At 40.5% G+C, this 21,055-nt stretch overlaps 1 protein-coding gene across 5 annotated transcripts in view; it reads right to left on the reverse strand.

Annotated features, from left to right (window-relative positions):
* The window catches only part of ldlrad4b (low density lipoprotein receptor class A domain containing 4b), a 68,057-nt gene that overhangs the window by 13,924 nt on the left and 33,078 nt on the right, over positions 1 to 21,055 (reverse strand). For 3 of the 5 annotated variants that reach the window (XM_060870280.1, XM_060870282.1, XM_060870283.1), the window contains one exon: positions 16,594 to 16,734. In XM_060870280.1, coding sequence (XP_060726263.1) covers positions 16,594 to 16,734 — 141 coding nt within the window. Of the gene's footprint in view, positions 1 to 2,538; positions 2,898 to 6,113; positions 6,287 to 16,593; positions 16,735 to 21,055 lie in introns of those variants that run through there. The other 2 variants (XM_060870285.1, XM_060870284.1) reach the window with 2 other exon arrangements.

The raw sequence follows: 21,055 nt of genomic DNA on the forward strand, positions 1-21,055 counted from the left end.
ACAGAGAGACACTTTCAGCTCTCTGCGACAGCATTCAATGTATACCTGAAGGAGAAAGTGATGCAGAACCCTTTTTGAGACAATCGTCCTTGGCATCTCCTCATCCATGTATATTGACTACTATTTTGGGAAGGCCTTCATTCTTGGTAACATACCCTGGCATGTTGTGTTTGACCAGAACTGAAAGATGCTTTCATGGCAGCCAGCTTTACTTGTGCAAACTTGCAGGTTGCTGCATCAGCTTGCCAGGTCCACAGAGTTAAACAATAAGCACTGAAGTTTTTTTTTTGTTTGTTTATCAACATCTATTTAGTTACGAAATGCAAAATGCATGAACATTCTCCCGAGGGCAGGCTCAGTATTGAGGCAAGCCTCAAAAAATGGTGTATTAACAGAGTGAACAAGAGAAGAGAGGGAAGGGAAAGGAAGGGAAGGAGAAGGAAAAAAAACTCGGCACTTCACTAAAACATTTGCCCATGACCGCTAGCTGAACTTGCATGCATGACCTCAGTGGGTGGAAACCACACTCCTCCATTTGAGAATGCTGGAACAGGGTTGGAAGAGAGATCACCAGTTACATTTTCAAAGAGCAAGTACAGATAGAGGAAACAGAAGAGCTGGACAAAATGTGATCTGAAAAAGAAAAGGGGAAAAAAAAACCCTACTGTCTGGCTCTCTGTATCTCCTGTACCTTATACCTGGACTAATCGTTAACAACCTGTGCTTCATTTATCATAAAGAGCACTTAAAACGATGTACAGGGAACCGTACTCTGCTTCTAGACCTCTGGCAGAGCTACAATGGCTAGATTAGTGATGGAGCACATTGGCTGGCCCCCCGACTCATCAATAATAGTCACTGGATCCTAAGGCTGTTATCACCAAACACATCAGTCGCAGATCGCAGGGCAGCAATAAACCGAGCCATCAGTGTGGAAGTTAACATACCTACTCATTACCAGTTGTTTTTTTTTTTTTTAATGTAGCTGCATGACTTACTTGATAATTAAGTACTGTATTCAAATACGCTAGAATAAAATAATGTATCTCTTTTCTTCACTATTCAGTTGTCTATTATTACACAATTGTGCCAAACTGTGGAAACATCTTGTCAAGTATTGATTCACTGAAGTGTGACTCAGAAATCCTTCGGAGATTAGCACAAATGTGTAACAAGAAGTAATGTCTCTATTCGCTATTGATAAATTGGCCCATGGTTAGAACACTTAAACTGATCCATGCATCACATTTCAATACATCATCCTGCAACCTCAGGTCAATGTATAAAAGTAATTACTGAATAAGTAAGAAAGAAAACACTTCAGGACATGATGTTATTAAACATTATATCCATGTTAGGTTGCATCATACCACCCCATTGTGGCTTATTGTCCTCGAACAGCATGTCCTGTGGTGTTTTGTACCTATTACCTGGGGATTTGCCAATGAACATTTTTTAATGATGCTTTTTAACCATTTATAGTTACATTAATGTTATGAAACATCTGCAAAACTAGCTGTAAACAATCTCTCAATGGCATTTCATATTCCTCCCTCACTCAAAGTTAAACCAAACAAGAAAATATATCATTAAAAAAAAATAAAAAATAATAATAATAATAATAATAATAATAATAATAATAATAATAATAATAATACAGCTTCTGAAGACTTTCCTACGGTGTAAAACATACTCATCATTACGAAGCCCTGACAGCAGAGATTCACTCCATAAGTTAAAATGTCATCCTCAAAAAAAATAAAATAAATAAATAAAAAAAACCTTCCATATAACAATCTGTATACATTAATTTCTTTGTTACATTATATATACACACAGACTGATAATCAGACTTGGATTAGATGGAGTGTGAGACGGTAGTACAGAAATGACACTCATTAGTAGTGTTAATATGAACTGTGATTTACAGCTGACTTTACTGTCACAGCTGCAGTTTGCTGAAACCCAGACGATGGAAATAAATATTAAGGGTTTTGGAAAAAAAAGGAGAGAAAGAAAAACAGAGAAAATAAGGTGGAATAGAGGAAAGCGATTGTGAACACCAAAAGCAAACAGTCTACTAGTCAATGGAAGGAAAAAAAATAGTAATCACGATTTTAGAAAACCTAAGTGCTTTATTTCCCCTTGCTCCATGTTTGAGCCCCAGATTGTGAACATTACAGTAAGACGCACTAATGTTTTACGCACGAATTTATTGGTGCTCAGGAGTGTTGAAGCTTAGTGTTGAAGACAGACACTGAAAACGTTCATCACTGTCCAAACACCAGACCAGACTCGATCCCTTATGACTGCCTTCTCCCTATACGACTTCACTACACAGGATAAATAAATAAAAAACCCTGGACTATGCGCTCTATCTACCGCTCTACAACTTCACCGTGGCGCTATTTTTGTAATTTAACATCCAAATTCCCTTTAAACGACAAACTTGTCTCGGTTTGAACGACATAAAATAGTAAATACTCGACGCAGAAGTTCAGAGCGGTTGTAGAAGAAGTGAAGCAGTTTTACACTCACATATGTCCATTCCCTGAACTTGGGCTCCGGTGCAGTTACACACGCAGGCGCCATTGGTGCCGTAGCCGCTTCCGCTAGCCGCTGCGCTCTGGTTCTGCATGGAGCTCGGCACAGAGACAACTTCCACCGGCTCTCCGCGCCACTCGCATCGTCTTCACCACATACTCACTGGAGAGGAGGGGGGTAAAAAAAAATATCCCCGTCCTCTTTAAACGGCGAACAAGTCTGTAGCTTTTGTTACCTCCGTTTTGTAGCCGGCGTGCTGGTGTTGAATGAGGCAGACAGACTGTGTAACCCCTATCCTGCCCTTACTCATATCACAGCACCTTCTCTAACACTACAATCCCGAGGGGTGGGCGGCCGCGTCCTGAGAAAAAAAAACCCCACACGCTTCCTGGTGACTCCGCCAAGCAAGCAAGCGCCCTGGAGGGGGTGGTTGTCGGGTGGGGTGGGGTGCAGAGGGGGTGTTAAGAGGGGTGGATGTCTGGGCTGCGTCTCAAACCGCACTCTAGTGACTATGTGAAACTAGTATGATTTGTTTACAAAGAACGCCTAGGAGACTCTTTAATACTTCCTTTTTAAACCCAAACCCTCGGGTTTTTAAAGGTCCGGGTAAATAAAACCGTCCTCCTAAGCAGAGGTTTAGGACGTAGCCATTGTGCTCCAACTCCACGTCTCGCACCAGACACAACCAAACAAGGCTGTGTGTGTGTGTGTGTGTGTGTGAGTGAGAGAGACATGGGGCGTGACCTTGGCGTGACCCCGACGTCTGAGTGAGGGTGAAGCGCACATGCTCTCTGTCTGAGCCCTTTAACTGCAGTTCATCTTTAATTGCAGCGGTTCACAGCACTGGTCACACTTACACCCTTTAAAACCATTATCCAGCATATGCAGATTTCACTTATCAGTGTAATGAATTAAAATACAGACAAAAAAAGTTTGTTCTGTCAGTTAAAGTAACTTCAGTTTAAAACATTAAATAACCATCTGTGAAAAACAAGATACTGTCACCGAGAAACCTCACACCACTGGGTGGTTGTTGTTGTCTTTTTTAATTCCCATAATTGCAACGATATATATTCAGAGTAGGATCGTTCCGTTTGAGAAAACTGAAGACATCGGATTAATAGAAATAATAATTCCCCCTAAAATCTTTGTCCCTTGATCACTCCTTCACTCGAAGCGATTACAGCAACAAAGAAAGGAATGAGATAAATGCCTGTTTAACAGAATTCCTTCCTCGTTAATGTATTATTTTCGAGTAACATTAGCACTAGTACACTAGTTTAGGAATGGCGTGCAGTCAATTCATATACATGCTTGTTAGTAACCCTTCAGCTGTCTACAAAGTCCGATCCCAGATGTCAAGATGAAATTTAAACGATTAGATCCTTCTCCTCACCCCCCCTTACTCATCCCACAGGGAGACAAGCTGACATTTATCTGTCTGACGTCTTGTCTGGAAGTCATGTCCCCTGCCAACACACACACACACACACACACACACACACACACACACACACACACACACACACACACACACACACACACACACACACACACACACACACACACACCCTAGACGTGGGGGAGGTGGAGAGGTAGGGGTCATGACTCAGGGTTTGAATGGGTGTCTGAAGCAACATCCCAAGGGAAGTTAGAGCTGGACTAACTGTGCATGTTAATGTTGTTGTGGCTGGTTTTCACAATCCCACCAGAATGCATTTTAATATATTCAAATAGGCAAAACCTCTAGATAGCATGCTGTCTTCTGTATTGATTAAATGAAAATCTAAAACACTCAAAACAAAACACTTACTAACAACATTATCACCTTATTTGTAGATTTTATCCTCACTCCATTTACACCAGATACCATTTGCAGATTGTAAACTATCCACACACTTTGCATCAGGGTTCATTTTTAGCACCTCAATGATTTCTTATTCTATTATGTAACCTCTAAACGGTCCTTCTGTTCAGTTTCTGTTGTTTGAGGCAGAGCGCCACCTGGTGCCCAATAGGGGGAGTCACTGAGTTTGGGACAATAAATGTTGCCATGTTGTCTTGCTGATAAAGTCAAGGTTTCTCAGTTCTGAACATTGTGCATGCGTCATTTCCCTGCTTCAGATGATGGCATGAATCCCGAGATGAAATGTAATGTTTTGTCCAGGTCAAATTAAACTGATGACTTCTCGTTTCAGATAAACTTTGAGGCTGACAGTGTTCTGACCCTGCTTTTAAGTAACTGGTAATCTGGTCCTTCAATGACAAATACTCAGTGGGTCTCATGTCTCCACCAATAATGAATTTATAGTAACCTTAAACATATAGTAACCTTAAGAGCATTGAACCAAGCACAATGCACTACCACAGCAGAGACGGATAACACATTTAGTTCATCGAATGCCGTTTTCTCTTCATGAACAAGCTTTGCTTTTGTAGTACGTGCTCTGTTGTGGTTTTTAAAATCATGTGTATTTAAGTAAATGCTTTAGCTGAAGGCAGTTCATCAAAGCAAAGACCAGCTACAAGCCTAAAAACATTAGATCAGACAAGGGAGATGTTCATAGACTGCTAATACTGACCCTCTCTGTTGGGATTGGCAAACTGATGAGATGGATTTTTTTTTATTCCAAAACAGAATAATTAAAAACAAATGAACAGAGAATTATGAGCTTATTCTCCCAATAATTTAAAACATATGGTAAGAGTCTATAGGGCTTGTCAAGTTAGTAACATAACGAAGTAGCTTGTAACACACCACAACCGCTTTGAGTTGTTTTTATCTGGGAATTAATCACTAAAAACATTTAACAAGAAGTGTTATGATGATTGCATATCTGTATCTTTGAAAACAGGAAGTTTAATGTTACTAAAGCTTAATCTTAGGTGTCTAGGTCTACATGGTGCATCATCCAACTGAAATGTCTTCTGGAGTTCACGTGGGCCTTCCAGTAATCACAGCCCACTGCTGATGCAACAGCAGACCTAATACATGGAAACAAAGCTCATGTTGGTCAACAGAGAAGCCCGTTGTAACCGAGAGTATCCTGTGTGAAATACAGCTCCTGTGGCCTAAAGCAAACTCAGAATCTGGGGACATTCAGTGATCGGAGCAGTTTTCTAGAGCACAGTGTCAGGAATATTCAACACTAAAGTAATGAAATGTACACATGCAAAACTATGTAGAAATAATGAATAATGACCTTTTGTAGATGTTAGTGCAAGATGGCCTGAGGGAACAGGCTTAGTGACACAGGAACAGGGCCATCACACTAATAATCTGTAGGTTTAACGTGGGAGAGGGCCGACTTCAAGCACACTCCATTACCTGACTCATCTCCCACCCAAGCCTGCACGCTGTGGCAAATTATCTTCACACTCATCCCAGGAGACCGGGTGTGCGCGTGTTCTGAAAATTGCCATCTGTAAGGAAGGAATGTGACGTCTGCGGATGTGTGCTGCAGTTTGTGTGTGCGCGCGTGTGTGTGTGTGTGTGTGAGAGAAAGAGAGAGAGAGAGAGAGAGAGAGAGAGATAGGGAGAGGGTGAGTGTATGTGTGTAGATAATCACCAGGTATTGAGTTTTTCTCCCCCCTTGCACTCTCCCGCAGCCTGCTGAGCACTGTCATGGGCCGTCTGCCCAGTAGGGTGAGGTAATGTCTAGGTTTAATGCCAGCCTCCCACACCGGTGCACACACACACACACACACACACACACACACACACACACAGGCTCAACAGGAAGAACAGCAGGCACAGCAACTCCCAAAATGGCCACTGTTGTGGCTCCTAATGATTACGATAACATTATTAGCCTTCTGCTAACGAGCTACATGACAGAACCTCCACCACCTGTCTTCCCACTTTTAAATAATATTAAAATGCTATAAACAACACACCTGAATCTTCAAAGTACAATCAAGTTAACTGCTGATGACCAGAATACACAAGTACACAAAAACCCAAATACACAAGTAGAGATTAGTTTAGTTTATTAGTTGCACAGGCTTCACCCAATGCCATGGGGAAAAAAACGTGAGAAGATGCTCGAAAAACGAGTCTCATTTGATAAAAGTGTACAGGTGTGACCCGACAGAGGGAGCGAGTGAGCGCAGCCGTGATGCAGCTCTCGGAGCAACAGTAGTCAGATCTCAGTGGCCTGTGGCCAACTCGCCTGCTGTCTGCCACACTCTTTTTTTAATAAACCTGTCAGCAGCTACATGCCGACAGCATTGGACACACACAGACCGCAGCGACCCAAGGGGCACCGAAATGAACATATCACAAATGATGTCTACACCAGGGACATTACATGGGTGGAACACAGCGCAGTGCTGTAGAGGCAGGAATGCAACTGTAATTCCACTGGTCATCTTCAAACGTGTTCAGGAAGCAGGGTGAATCAGGCTAGCTATGATAGACAGAAGGTGCGAAGGTGGAGTTTAACAACTTTCAGAAAAATGAAAAACAATCGCTGGTGGTGATTTAAATTTTTGAGATATTACAGTGTTGTTTTTAGATATAGATACAGTATATCATTATTATTATTAGAAGAAGAAGAAGAAGAAGAAGAAGAGGAAGTCGTCTTTATTATTGCCAAACATACATTACAGCACAGTGGAATTCTTTTTTGCACATATCCTAGATTTGGTGTTAAGGGTTAGAGCACAGAGGGAACTATGATGCAGCGGTCATGGATTGGTGAAGGATTTGCACAGGGTCCCATTGGTGGCAGCTTAGTGATGCTGGGGCCTTAACCACATGAGCAAACACTGACCCATACACATATAATGCCCATATGGGTCAATCATCTGTTGGCTCCCTTAGATGTTATCAAGTTATTCTGACTGATCACCTTCCTATAATGTTATACACTTCCATGCCAACAGGAGTGGCCTCTTCCAGGACGTCACGGTCCTCATCAACACGGCATGAACGATTACTGAACGATCTGAGGTGTGTAAATTTCACACTATGTCTTTCACTGTGACCAGATCTCAACATCAAGAATTATGGTTTGTATTACGGTGATCATCCGTCCAGCCTCACAGTCTTGTTGGATCTACACAGTGACTCATGATTCATTAGGAAGGTTTCAACACTTTCCTACATAGACACTGACATTTTTCCCTTTGTCATCAGTGTAGATCTCAAAGTAGATCAATGGCTTTTACTGTTATCACGATACATTTAGCATCATTCATGTTGTAGCAGAAAACCCTCCAGACACAAAGTACTATTTAAGTCGTTTATTTTAGTGAATTCTATTTATTGTACATTTAGAAACTTTACTTATTGGTGTGTTTAACATAATCACCTTGTTTTCCTGGTTCCTTGGACAGTTAATAGTCCTAGCTTTTTTTTAAAAGGGTTCAGCCTGCAGCCTTTTGTAACAGGAAAGACCTCTTGTAGTGTCTACATAAAACTTTTCAGACTTCAGACAGAAACAAACTGAAAGAACCCATAAGAGTACTAGAGTGAACAAAAATTCAGTGTACTAAAAACATTGCCCATGGCGGCAGTTCAATCTAAGATACATAATGAGGCTTGAATCAGACTCAGACGTTTCTTACACTAGGATCCTAACTAGCTTTTCCCAGCAGAGCAGGAAAACTTGTTCCGTCTCGGTCTGTGTTTCTCTGTGTCTCCATGACCTACTTTTCCGTACTCAAAACACAAAAACACAACCAACAGCAAGTAGAGAGAGAGAGAACACCATTTTAGAAAATATGCTGACACACTCAGTCTGTCTAACACCATAAACATAACAAAAAAAAAGGCTAGAATCCTTCGCTGCATCTAGACATCTATCTTCCTTCATTAAAATGTTAGTCATTTTGATAAAAGAAAAAAAAAAAAACATTCAGTGAGGAAAAGTAAGCAGAAGTAGCCAGCTAGTCTGACTGGTCAGTTGCACTGAGGTCAGGCTTAACTTGGTCACTGGACAGTGAGCTCAGACTGCAGAAACTGTACTTCCTCTACAACCTCTGCTATCGAGACCTATCGTTTTTGTCAAACATTTATCTGACAAAAGACACATGAAAAGATTGTATGTGTGTGTGTGTGTGTCATGGTGGGAGGGTTTGCTCAGTGAGCATATGAAACTGTTAACCATGGTAACACAAGCAGCTCTATAAATGTTTTTGAGAGAGAGCGAGACAGAGTGAGAGAGAGAATTACATATAACTTAATTAAAGAATTAAGCCATATGTATATGATATGCTATAAGCTATTATACGACAACGTTCCCATAATGTTCAAAATGAAAGATTCATGGCTAAATTGTTCAGCTGCATCAACACTGAAAAATGACTAATGTGAACCAGAGGAGTCTTGGCGTTGAGTTGCAGGAGATGCCTATAGCCTGGAGCACAGAATGGGTCTCTGCCAGCATACTAATACCAACAGCTGGGTCCTTTTAGCCTGGTCACATCTTCTGCATCTCAGCACCTAATTGGCCAGTGTGATAGGAAAGCTGGGTCTTTTCTCTACTGCTTACCACAGGCAGGTCTATTCACTACTGTATCTCTTCTATCAGCCCCCCCACCCCACCCCCCACCCCACCCCACACACACACACACACACACACACACACAATATGCAGACAAACGGCTGGACTTCAAATAGACTGCCTTCATGTTCCTTTTCCTCTCTGTGTGGCCTCCTCTCTCCTTTTAGTCTTTTCTTTTTTTTTTCCACTGGATTTCATTCTGGCCTTTGAGCCAAACCTGATTCTACTTGGGGGAAAAAAAAAAAGCAATGCTTAAAGACTAGTCCATTTATTGCTGCGCTTTCTTCTTTTTGTCTCCACCGTCACTCTCCTACTCTTTGAGAGGAGAGAGGAGAGCTGTCAGTTTCCCACCTTTAATGGTCCCAGTTGCATCATTAGCCCCAGTACCCACTTTACTGTGGAAAGAAACAAGAAGGTAGGGGTGATGACGGTGAGGGAGGGACGAAGGGAGGGAGAGGAAGCAGTCTCTCTCTCTTAGTCTCTCGTTCTGGGTGGCACACAGGACAATATGACAAAGAGAATGCTGAAGAAAAGAGTCCAGTAGACCTCCGAGATAAACAATCCCAGATCTCCCCCACTTCCCTTGTCAGGTGACACTGTCCGATATCCATCTGTAATGATGCCGCCAGCAGCAACGTCTCGAACAGGCATGACTAATGCAACGACGTGTGGGGTAATGCAATCAAAGAAACATACACAAGTAGATACAGGGAAGCGAGACTCTGTTCACTCAGACAGCATGTTTTTTTTAGCCATTTATTGGTAAGGCTGGGGATGTTTAACACTTTGGAAGTAAAACAAAAGTCAACCAGGAGGTGTAGAAATACTAGGATCTTCCCACCTTACATAAAAACATATTCCGTTTTTCAAGTTTGTTCATCTTCATTGCTATTTGAAGCATTGATGTGGAAATGTTGAAATGTACATGGCAGCATTTGGTTTATTGCCTGGAAGGAAAAATATATTCTGTTTTTTTATTTCATCTAGAAATAAAGCCAAACAAATACAGTAACCACAAAATGCTTGTCGTTTTAATGCATTATCTAAGATTGGCTCCTTGTGAGAAGTAATACAGTGAGAACGCAGACATTAACAGCTAAAGAGATTTAAGGTTCAGCTGAATTCTCAAACATGGTAACTCTTCCAGCCTGATGAAACATAATATGGAAAGAGTTAATCTAACAGTTAAACTATTACTTAGAGAATAAGAAAGAGTTTCATTTCATTTCAATGTTTTCAGGATGCATCAGTAGCACTCGAATATTAAGCTTTTACTAAAAATAATAATAATAAAATATTATATATATATATATATATATATATATATATATATATATATATATATATATATATATTTAATATATATATATATATATATTATACACACACACACACACACACACACACGTATACATAAATATACACACACATACATACATATATATATATATGTGTGATGACATTTATATACACGTGTGTGTGTGTGTATATATATATATATATATATATATATATATATATATATATATATATATATATTTATATATATACACATATATACACACACACACACACACACACACACACACACACACATTTTGCTGTTGTGGCAGAAATGGCAAAAATGGAAAAAACTTCACTACATTTCAGACCACAGCGAGCAAGGTTCTAGCAGAATCACGGCAAATTAAACCAAATCAACAGAGAAGTGTCTACTCGAGGTCACCAGAACAGACAAATCTATTAGACTACTTAATTTTCAGTTGGTTAGTTGATATGGAAATGAGTAATGTTCAAGTGAAAAGCCTTCAATAGGTCATCACAACTTCCAAGTCATCTTCATCCGCCATCTTCGAAAGGCTGAATTACTTTTACTTTCTTCTCTCCTGAACATCAAAGGGACCATGGTCAATAAAAAGAATCAAGGAGATCACAAGAATGTGCTTCAAAATGTCCCTAAAACACATAAAGTACATGAAAAGTGACAAAGCAAGTGACTCATTCAAGCCTCATTTTTCACAAGTCACATAAAAAGGCTCTTAAAGACATTTTCACTTGCATTCAGCTGCTTGTCTTTCCAGTCCGGTATTTCAGGGAGCAAAACAACTCCATCAGCCACCTCTTCTACTCTCTCTCTTGAGCAGCTTCAATGCCTCCGTGCCTGACTTTGCCTCTCGTAGTGTAATGCTACTGCATAGAGAGGAGGTGACGTCGGTTTGGCAATGAGAACGTTAGCATGAGAATGCAGTGGCCTCAGATTAGTGCAAGATGATGAGGATTATGCATGGAAATCCCAAACTCAAACAAACTGAAGGCGGTGCTCTTCACTCAAAACGAGACTCAATCAAAGACATTGGACATGACCTGTGTGACCTCTGACCTCCAATCAACCTGCATTAAAATGGAAGAATCGAGCGATTGAGACGGAAGAGAGAACCGAGGAAATAGAGATCGCAAAAAAAAAAAAAAAAAAAAATGAGCAGAAATTGCAAATGAGATTCTTACTTCTAGGGACCACCTAGGTGCACTTATAATGAAATATTAGGAAACAAACTGTGTGTTGTGTGCATGAGGTGGATTTTTATGGATAAAATAACAAGGCAAATCAGTGGGTGCAGATGCATAATGGTGTTGTTCTCAAACTTGCACTGAAAAGCCTAGACCTTGTATTTTTTATTTTATTTGTTTATTTAATTCCAGAAATTAATGAATCTTCAAACTCAAGAACAGAATCAGGGCAGAGAAGACAAAAATATATGCATAAGCAAACCAGATTAGGACATGACTTTACTTACTCCTGATCTAATAAGTTCTGTGGGTCTAGTCATTCGTAGTTGACTACGAATGTAATCTTTATTCATGTAATGAGTATACTCAGTATGATGAATAAAGATGCCTCAGTCATGACTGGAGTTCTCGCTCTGAACACATCTACTATCCCCCATGTACACTATAAACCAGTGGTCTTCACTATTTTTTTCATGTGAGCCACACTGATAGGACAAAGTCAATAGGAGAGCCACTTTCACCGCAAAGTATGCCAAGTTATTCAGTTTAAATAGCTTATCTGCTTAAATACAATGTACAATATTGCAATACAATAATTACTCGAGTTGCGGATGATGCATGCTCCCCATCAGTTACCTCTTTTGTCACTGTCAAATTGCTTTGTTGCTGTTCATTTTGTGTGCGGGATTGTTTGATAAGAAATCGATCCATTTTTTAGTCCGTGTGTACAGTAAACACAAGTTGTTAACTAGCATGAAACACAAACTAGCTTCTGGCAGGCCGCCAAAAACTGGCTATTGCGCAGAACGCAGTGAGTCAGTGACGAGTCAAATAATATATATAAATATATATTATTATTTGTAATAGAGCACATTCACTTTTCTATGTTTCCCTGATTGTTTTTAATGTTATTTAAATGAAAAATAAATTTTAACCATATGATCATATCATCGTATTATTTACTGCCATGCGAGCCGCATATTAAAGCTTGCCGAGCCGCAGGAGGCTCGCGAGCCGCGAAATGAGCAACACTGCTATAAACTGTTGACCGTGAACAAAACTGTAGCTGCAAACTTAAGCAAAAAAGCATCCTGTTGCAGAATTATAAAGAGCAGGTGTACGGTTCTCCCCCCCACGTTCACAGTGCTGTGGAAAGTCCCTTCCGAGTTTGGGAAACAACAACAACATGTTTCAGGAAGAATGAGATATAGCTTTGGCAATACTAGAGCTGTGCTTTTTACAGTCAACCATTCATGGCTAGGTTGTGGTTATGATGCCTTATTTCTGCAATAAATGCTGTAACTCCTACTGAAATAATTTTCAGTTTGTATTACCTTCGCAGTAAATTTGGAAGAGAACAGTGTGTGGCAGTGTACGGTCATGGGTCAAGGCAGGAACGTATGGCGTTGCAAGTGTCAGGATCAGAAATGAGGTTTTATTTCTTGTCACTTGTGGAAACACAGAATCAACTTAAAGATGAAACTGCATATGCCCAGTTCTCTGGATTTATTGACCAGCTTACTGGGAATAATTAATGCAATTTCTTCCATGGAAGAAGAGCAGTGTGAAGAGCATGAGAGTGTCTCCACTGCACACAGATCCTCTTGGGCAAGAGGTCGAAAAAATCAGCCAAGGTTCCATTGATGTGTGCCATTCAAATACTGCATCATCACAAAAGTGAGTGCCAGCGGTTGGTCGTCATCTTAAGTTTTCTTTGGCAGCGGCACAGTGGTGGTGCTTTTCAAACACAATGGGACAATGAATGGAGTTAGTGAGCAGTTGGAAATGTTGGAAAACAGCTGCCATACTCAGGTTCAGAAAGAATAGTCCAGCACAGCAGCTTTGCAGGCATCCGCATAAAGTTCTTTTATTTCTCACACTTTGTTTAGCCTGCTGTGGACAGCTTTTGCATGAAGTGGACACAAATTTCACAAGAGATTTGAAAGTACATGGGTTGAGAGTAGTTTGTAGAAAACTGCCACAGTGTCTGAGATAAACCAAGGAGTAGTAGGAAGGTGGTCTACTCAGTCTTGTCAAAAGACATTAGGGAAGACACTGGTGCAATGCCGCCAGCACTGAGCTCTAAGCGTGTCCAGCTGCCTTTGGTTTTAACTAGCTGGCCGGCTCTAGAGGAACAAGGTCCTTTGCTTTTATTCAGCACCACCCTGGAGAGCCATTAAAACATGCTTCAAAGTGTGCCACTCTCAGGCCCCTTCTGAGGAACGAGGTTCTAAAGATTTCTCCAGGAAAGAATGACGTGGCTTTTTAACACTGACCTGGGATCAGCTACTCGGCTCCTGCTTGCAAGAAAAAAAATGCTGTCATGTTTATTCAATGCCACTTGGACAGTCTACTTAAAATAATCCCTTAAATCACATGGACAAAGGGAGTGATGTGAAAGCAGTGCAAGATAGAACAACAGAAGCCTGTATCTGCATATGAATGCCCACTAGCCTGTAGCTCAGCATGGAGCATGGAGGGGGCACAATCATTGAGTCCTCCATCAGTTCCCCCTCTAAAGCCCCTAAGGTCCTCCAAAGTCCCCTAAAGAGAAGCCCTACACAGAAACAACCCTGTCTGGACATGCAGAGGTGAAAAAGGTCCCTTTACCCATGGTGGCCCTCTAGAGCTGGGGTCCACTGTGTTTAAAGCCATGGCTGACTGTAGCCCAGGGGAGGCTCATGGCCATCTCCTTGCACTCCTTTCAACTCAGACACTTGAACACACTCGCTTTACGCTTCATTGACTGGAGAGTCACACCAGATAATACGCGACGCAGCTGTAGACAGCCCCACCGTTTGATCTGAAGAGAGCGTTCAGGCTCATTAACCTTTTAGTGGCCATACATCCAGTCATGATGCAGTGCAGCACACTTCATCCACACTTACAGTAGATATGTAGATTCGAGTTGAGCCCAGACAGAAGGAATGGGAATCACAGCAGGGGGTTTGGCCACATGTCCACTAATTAAAATCAGCAGGCTACATAGTAAAAGTGCACCTTTTACAACTTCAGAGCTTTGTACGTGATCGTGAAGAAATAACAACCTTCTTTTGGGAACACAAGGGATGAATCAATGATGAGACATGTTTTATGCCTAGGTCACTGGACATAGAACGCACCTGATTCATCAGGCTTTCATCAAATGGTCAAGTCTGGATCAACATCAAGATTAAAGAGAGTCAAAATGAGCGTGAACACTAAAACTAAAAGAATGTCAAATAGTGCATAATGCATTTTTTATTATTTTTTTTTGTGTCACATTTTGTGCACAGCATGAATCTCTTAGTAAATCCTAACGTGCAAGACAGATTGTTTTTTTTTTTTTTAAAGGAGATCGATTAAAATAGTGTTTCTATAATAGTCAGCTAAAACAAATCTGAACTGAGAACTGAAAAATCTCCACCGTTTAGGAGTTAAGAGAAATTCTCATGCAAGTAATTAAGCGATGTTTTAAGATGACACTTGCTGTATGTATGTTTTATCTATTCTATCTACCCAGACCTGTTGTAGCTAGACAGCAGTGCACTTGTTCTGTGATGTGGTTCTGTTTCCCTCTGTGTTAAATATTTACCTGAAGCTATAGGCATAATAAATTTGTCCATGTATCTTTAGTTACATTCCATTTCAAATCACAGCAATTATGTATGACATTAACTCTTCTAGTAGATGCAGGCTAATATACACTTTCATTTGTGTAGACTGTAATCTCTGCAATTTTCCCTGTAAAAAAAAAAAGGTATGTCAGACAATTAGCCCATTTTCTCAACGTTTAGCTTTTTTTTTTTTTCCACCTGACATTTGCATTCATTTTTCTAACCGGGTTTCAGCTCAATTTTGCAGCAGGAGAACATTCTCTGGCACACAAAAAAAATGAAAGCACAGCCTCTGACTTAGTTAATTAGTACCTGTCTTCATAACGACAAATGCGTTGTGAAACCAGCTCTCTTTGAGAATCTTTGAACATGTCCGCGCTTTCTGTAGGCCACATCCCTCTAGTGGCTAAATAGGTGTGCTGTTTTGAACAGGTTTTTTTTTTTTCCCTTCTCCACTCTCCTTCCTATTCTCTTGGTGTCCTTACACGGGAGGTAACAAAGGGCTAGTGCACATCAAAGTGAACTTGCTGTCTGCTACTGCTTCTGCCTGCTGTCCTTCAGGTGCTATACTCATGTAGCTGAGCTTCAAAATGCACCCTGTCTTTTTCATCTCTGCATTTAAGAAGAGGGTAGAGTCTCCACTGAACACTGAGATTCAGCCACGTCAGTGTATACAGGATCAACTCTGATCAAGTGAAATGAAACAAGTAACTGAATAAAAGCAGTCTAGCCTCCAGGACAAAATAGAATAGTGAGGTTAATTTATATCATTTCTTGACCGTCACACTGTGATAAATTTATGGTTGCCATTGCACAATGTATGAAGACATCAAACTGTCGTCACCCAACGTGAAGTTACAGTTGTAACACGCAACCTGTAACACGGCTTCACAAAGATCGTACATAGCTTACACAAACCTCTCCTCGTGTAAAAATGCTGAGAGCCTGGACATTCAGCTGAAATTCTGCCTTTAACAATATGAACATTTTCCTATTCATTTTCTTAAAGTTCATTTTATGAATAACAAAAATAGCAGGAAACGAACACAGACAATGAGTATGAAAGGAATGAAGAAATAAACAAATATTATGACTTCAGGAATAAATGATAGAGAGAAAAATTTTAAATGAATAGATCTGAATTATATAATATATTATATTAATGCAAGTGAATATACCATTTTGTTGGATGTACAGTACATCGCCTTGCATAAGTATTCACCACAACCCCCTTTAATTTATTTATAGTGCCATAACCACCCTACACGTGTTATTACCCCAACCCCTGACCCCTGGAATGTCCAGTCATCCACAGCAGTTGGCTAGAGAACTTAATCTACAGCCTACTAATAACATCCTGAAGGCTTATAACTAGAAGAGGCATGGCATAGTCGTGGATTCCACCGGAGTAAAAAAAACAGCCAGTAGACACTCACAGTAGAACAGAGCAGGAGAAGGGTGCTGGGTGGAAACGGGGCAGTTCTCCTCATCACTGTTGTCTCCGCAGTGGTTGAGTTGATCACACACCAGGGAGCTGAGATCCAGGCAGCGGCCATTGGTGCACAGGAACTTGCACTCTACGGGAGTAAAAAAAAAAAAGAACATAGTTACAAATCTAAGATGATTACAGTATTAGCCGAGCGATAAAGCCCTGCCACCAGGGTTTATATGCTTTTCCCACACAACTAAAATCCAACAATTAGAAAAAGAAATCTTCTATTAATACAAATGTCCATCATAAGCACTGATATTTCTTATAAATAGGTTTCAGAGCCTTTAAAAATGATTCAGTATTCTTTAAAATGTGGCAGTAATTAGCACCTGTGCTTCTGAAGAACTTATCTGCCTTACTGCATGGAATCTAAGCTATTTTTAAAATGTTTTGCAGTATCATTAATGACTTTTGACAGACTCCACAGAACCTTAGACATACTTGCCTTTGTTTAAGTTTCTTGTATGGTTTCTTTTAAAACTAAAGACGATCTCAGGAAATTCTCAAGATAACTTCGATACGTTTATCATTTGACAGGTTCAGCACCGTCGGTCAGGTTAAAGAAATGAAAACACATTTTAAAAAACACAGCCTCATTTGAAATGGAAGGATGTATAAATAATTCTATTAATTCAAAACGCTCCTATGATTTTGTGTCTTGAGTCTTTACCCCTATACTTTACCATACCCTTGGTTATGCTGTATGTCACCAGCTCGTAGCCCTGGTCTGGGAATAGTGCTTGTTCTTCGGCTCAAACACAGTGGATCCAACTAATCAGCTAAAGACCAGGCCTTTCTGAGTCAACATGGGTGTGTTAATGCAGGAAAACAGCTAGAGATTTATTCTAAAAAAGGCAAGAGGTTACGTTAGGGCAATCCAATCCCAGCCTGTATGTCCAAACTGCTCAGAGACATCTGAAGTCATATGTAAGTTGAGCATTTCTTCCCAAAAAAAAAAAAAAAAAGCCTGTATACAGTCCCATGTCACCTTGACGCTTGACTATTGCACCCTGTCTCTCAGTGTGCCCTTAGGTTCATGTATCTGTGGTCAGACTTGTCTTCGATTACACATGCCACTACATTGCACCATTCCCTCCTGGCTTTCTGTTGCTGTCGGCATTAGATTTAAAACCTTCACCAGCTCTCAGGTCTGCCCCACTAGTCACATTTCACACAGTACCTTAAGGTCTTTGAGCCACAACTACAGCTCAGCTGGAGCAGCCACCTTCAAACCACAAGAAAGGTCAGTATTCTGTACTGGTGTGGACATAAATCCCCCTCTGTTGCCTTAAACAGCTGAGTGCTTTAACTTGTTAGATTCTCCAGACCTCGGTCAGTCTTCCCCATCATGAGCGTAGTGAAACCCCCACCCCCCCACCCCCTTACACCCAAGTAGACAACAAAGCACTTTTGTGAGTCACTTGAGATAAGAGTTCCTGACAGATAAGAACGATTAGTCCAGGTCTGGGCTTGTGTTTACTCTTTTGCTGCTACTGTATATACTCTAGATCTCTAACATTAGCACACAGTTAAGCAGCTACTTAAACATAGCATGTAGTCACGAGGAGTGTGATGTCACTTTATTTGCTTTGTCGGATCCAGTGGTTTATTTAACAGTAGCCAATCCTCTAAAATAAACCAAAGCAGTAAACAGTTAGGTAGGTGTCAAACTTATTACACATGTTTTGTTGTGAAATACTTATCGTTATCACATAATCAGCATTATCAGAATTGTTGCTATGTGCCTGCACAATGTAATGGCAATAGTCCATTCATCCTTGAATAACTTGAACTTTTCCTGAGAACACAAGCCTTAAGTAACATTCCACAGCTCAGACAAGCAAACGTGAACAAGTCTCATTAAAAATGAGAACAAGACTCATTATAATCTAGTCTATAATCAGATTAAGTTGGACTAGGGGATTGAAAAATCTTATTTTGATGAATGTAAGAGAGACAGGGAAGTTTCATGTAAGGAGGCTGCTGAGAGGATCCTAGCTGATGTACAGAACACGTTGAAGGTTGTCTCAAGACGTTCAGCCAGCAGATAAAAAAAAAAAGTAAGTAAATAAATAAATGCATAAATAATGAAAATAAATAACTAAAAGTCGACCACGGGCTGAAACCTTGACTCTAAGCTGTAGAGAGAAGGGCTATTGCGGCTAACAAAGAAAATCTGCAGGCATAGAGAAAGGGGGAAAAAAAAAAAAAGAGAGAATATTACAGGTTGGACATGCTGGCTCCATGCCAACGTGAATTATAAACCATATTAGTTGTTTAGGATTAAAATATAGAACAATATTAACTTAGTCTACCTTTCTTTTTATTACCAAAAAGAATATTGCATGCATCATACACCGGATGCATGCAATGAATTAATATCTAAATAATTTGCTTCCTAAGATTGAGTTGCTGGAAACATAAAGCCCAAAAATTCTCTCATGCAGATCTCAGATTTTGCAATGCTTACACATTTACATACTGAGTCTAATAGTATATACTGTAACTGTCGTTTCCACAGTAAGCACACTGTTCACCATGACATGACGCTCACGCTACAGTGCCTGGCAATAAACCCGATTGTGATTCTGATGATATAACGATTAGAATGATAGCGCACAGGCCCTAAGGAATATCAGACGTCAACCTGTTTAGTTCACCTGCTCTATCGGATTAAATTTCCTGATCACGTATTACTGCTACAGTAGAAATGTTTGTACTTATATGTGTGGTGTAAAAGCTTACTTCATACAAATGTTAAAAAATGAGCACAAGTGTGTGTCCTGTCTGTAGTGTGGTCCATGTCAAAATGCTCAGAAAAACCGTCCGTCACTGAAAGCAGTCGACGATCGTGAAAGTCGTTACTGTCAAATATCTCTGGACAAAAAAAGCAGGCGTTACATGTTTATTACTGACATGACAGGAATGCCTGTGACTAATAAAAGAATAATAAACAACAATGACGAAGTGCAGCCTACGAACAGACACACTGCAAAATCCAGCAAGCAAAAGAAAGTGCTACCAGAAGCAAGAGCCTCTTTTAATGTCCACGTCCTTTCCTCTTCTAGGGAACGGGTCTGTTCTGCTGGTTAAATAGTCTGTGTTTGCTCTAACTGCTGATTTATCTGTAAAAGCAGAACGGTGTAGTTTTCAGGTGTCATTCTGTATCGCCATAGCGACAGGTCAAACATAATAAATACGACTGCTAAAGAGCAGATGGTGGCACCTCTGTGTACAAACTCACGACAGCTGACACACAGCTGAGTTATTCCTCGTTCAAACATGTTTAACACCAACATCTATAGTACACGATGACTTGTAGAGCGTTCAAATGAACTGTCTCGTAGCAGTTTTTGTTTACGATGCATTATTAATCATCAACATGTATGCTTTTAAGATGATATACTCGATTGCGCAGGAAGTGTGATCAAAACTCAAAGCACATTAACGAAAAAGTAGTCTAGTTAAACACTTTTGTCGATATTGTGGCTCCTTTTATATACACGCACATGTCCAGCTCATCTAAACCTCCCTGAAAATACAAATTACATCCGTCCTGTTTCAAACTGTTCACCAGAAAATCGTTGCTAATCTGAGTAACTTCAGCCTTCGTGCTTGTGCTCCTAATGGCCCTTTTCTCTCACCTCGCAACATAACAGCTTACGCTTTCCTCGTCTAGACAGAGGGAGGAAAGAGACAGAGGTGCTATTTACAGAGCAAAAGCAGCATGACCGTACCCTACGGCAATGTTTGTCTTCTTGCCTGTTTGTCTTTCAGTCTGTGTGTGTGTGTTTGAAGCCACCGCTGCTGATACACCAGCGCTCTTCTCCAGCTGCTTGCACTCCGGCTTGCTCGCATGCTTCACCAGGCTCTGAATTTCCTTTTTCTCCTCCATCTCCTTCCATCAGTTTCTTATTTAATCCACCTTCTTTGCCCTCCCAGGCTGAATAATCCAGTCTGAAAACTATCAGGACTCAGTGGCTCAAAAGAACATTCAGAAAAGTTGTTTTCAGCGCCATTTAAGAATCAGTGTATTCTTCTTAAATCGCTTTGCCTACAAATGCGTGTCAATTAATGAGCTTGATGTCTTTGGAACAACAATAAACCACTTACGATACACACCTTAAGTAAAAGCAAAGATTAAAAAAAAAATGCAAGGCACATATTAACACTGCAACTATGATTTGTTTTGCTGAAGATCTTCAATGTGGGGTTTCAGTGTCGGTGGATCAAAAGGCGGCTCAGTGTCAGGATGACAAAGTGACAAAGCTGTCAGCGTCAGTCGTCAGCTCACTACACTGCTGTTACAGTACAGCTAATCCGGAGGGATCGGTTCTTGGTTTCACCGTCTGCGGGAACGGAATCGTTCGGGAATGCTTAGGAGATGCTGAAGAGAGAAACGTAAA

Source organism: Tachysurus vachellii, chromosome 5 (assembly GCF_030014155.1).
Source record: "Tachysurus vachellii isolate PV-2020 chromosome 5, HZAU_Pvac_v1, whole genome shotgun sequence".
In the NCBI taxonomy this organism is placed as follows: domain Eukaryota; kingdom Metazoa; phylum Chordata; class Actinopteri; order Siluriformes; family Bagridae; genus Tachysurus; species Tachysurus vachellii.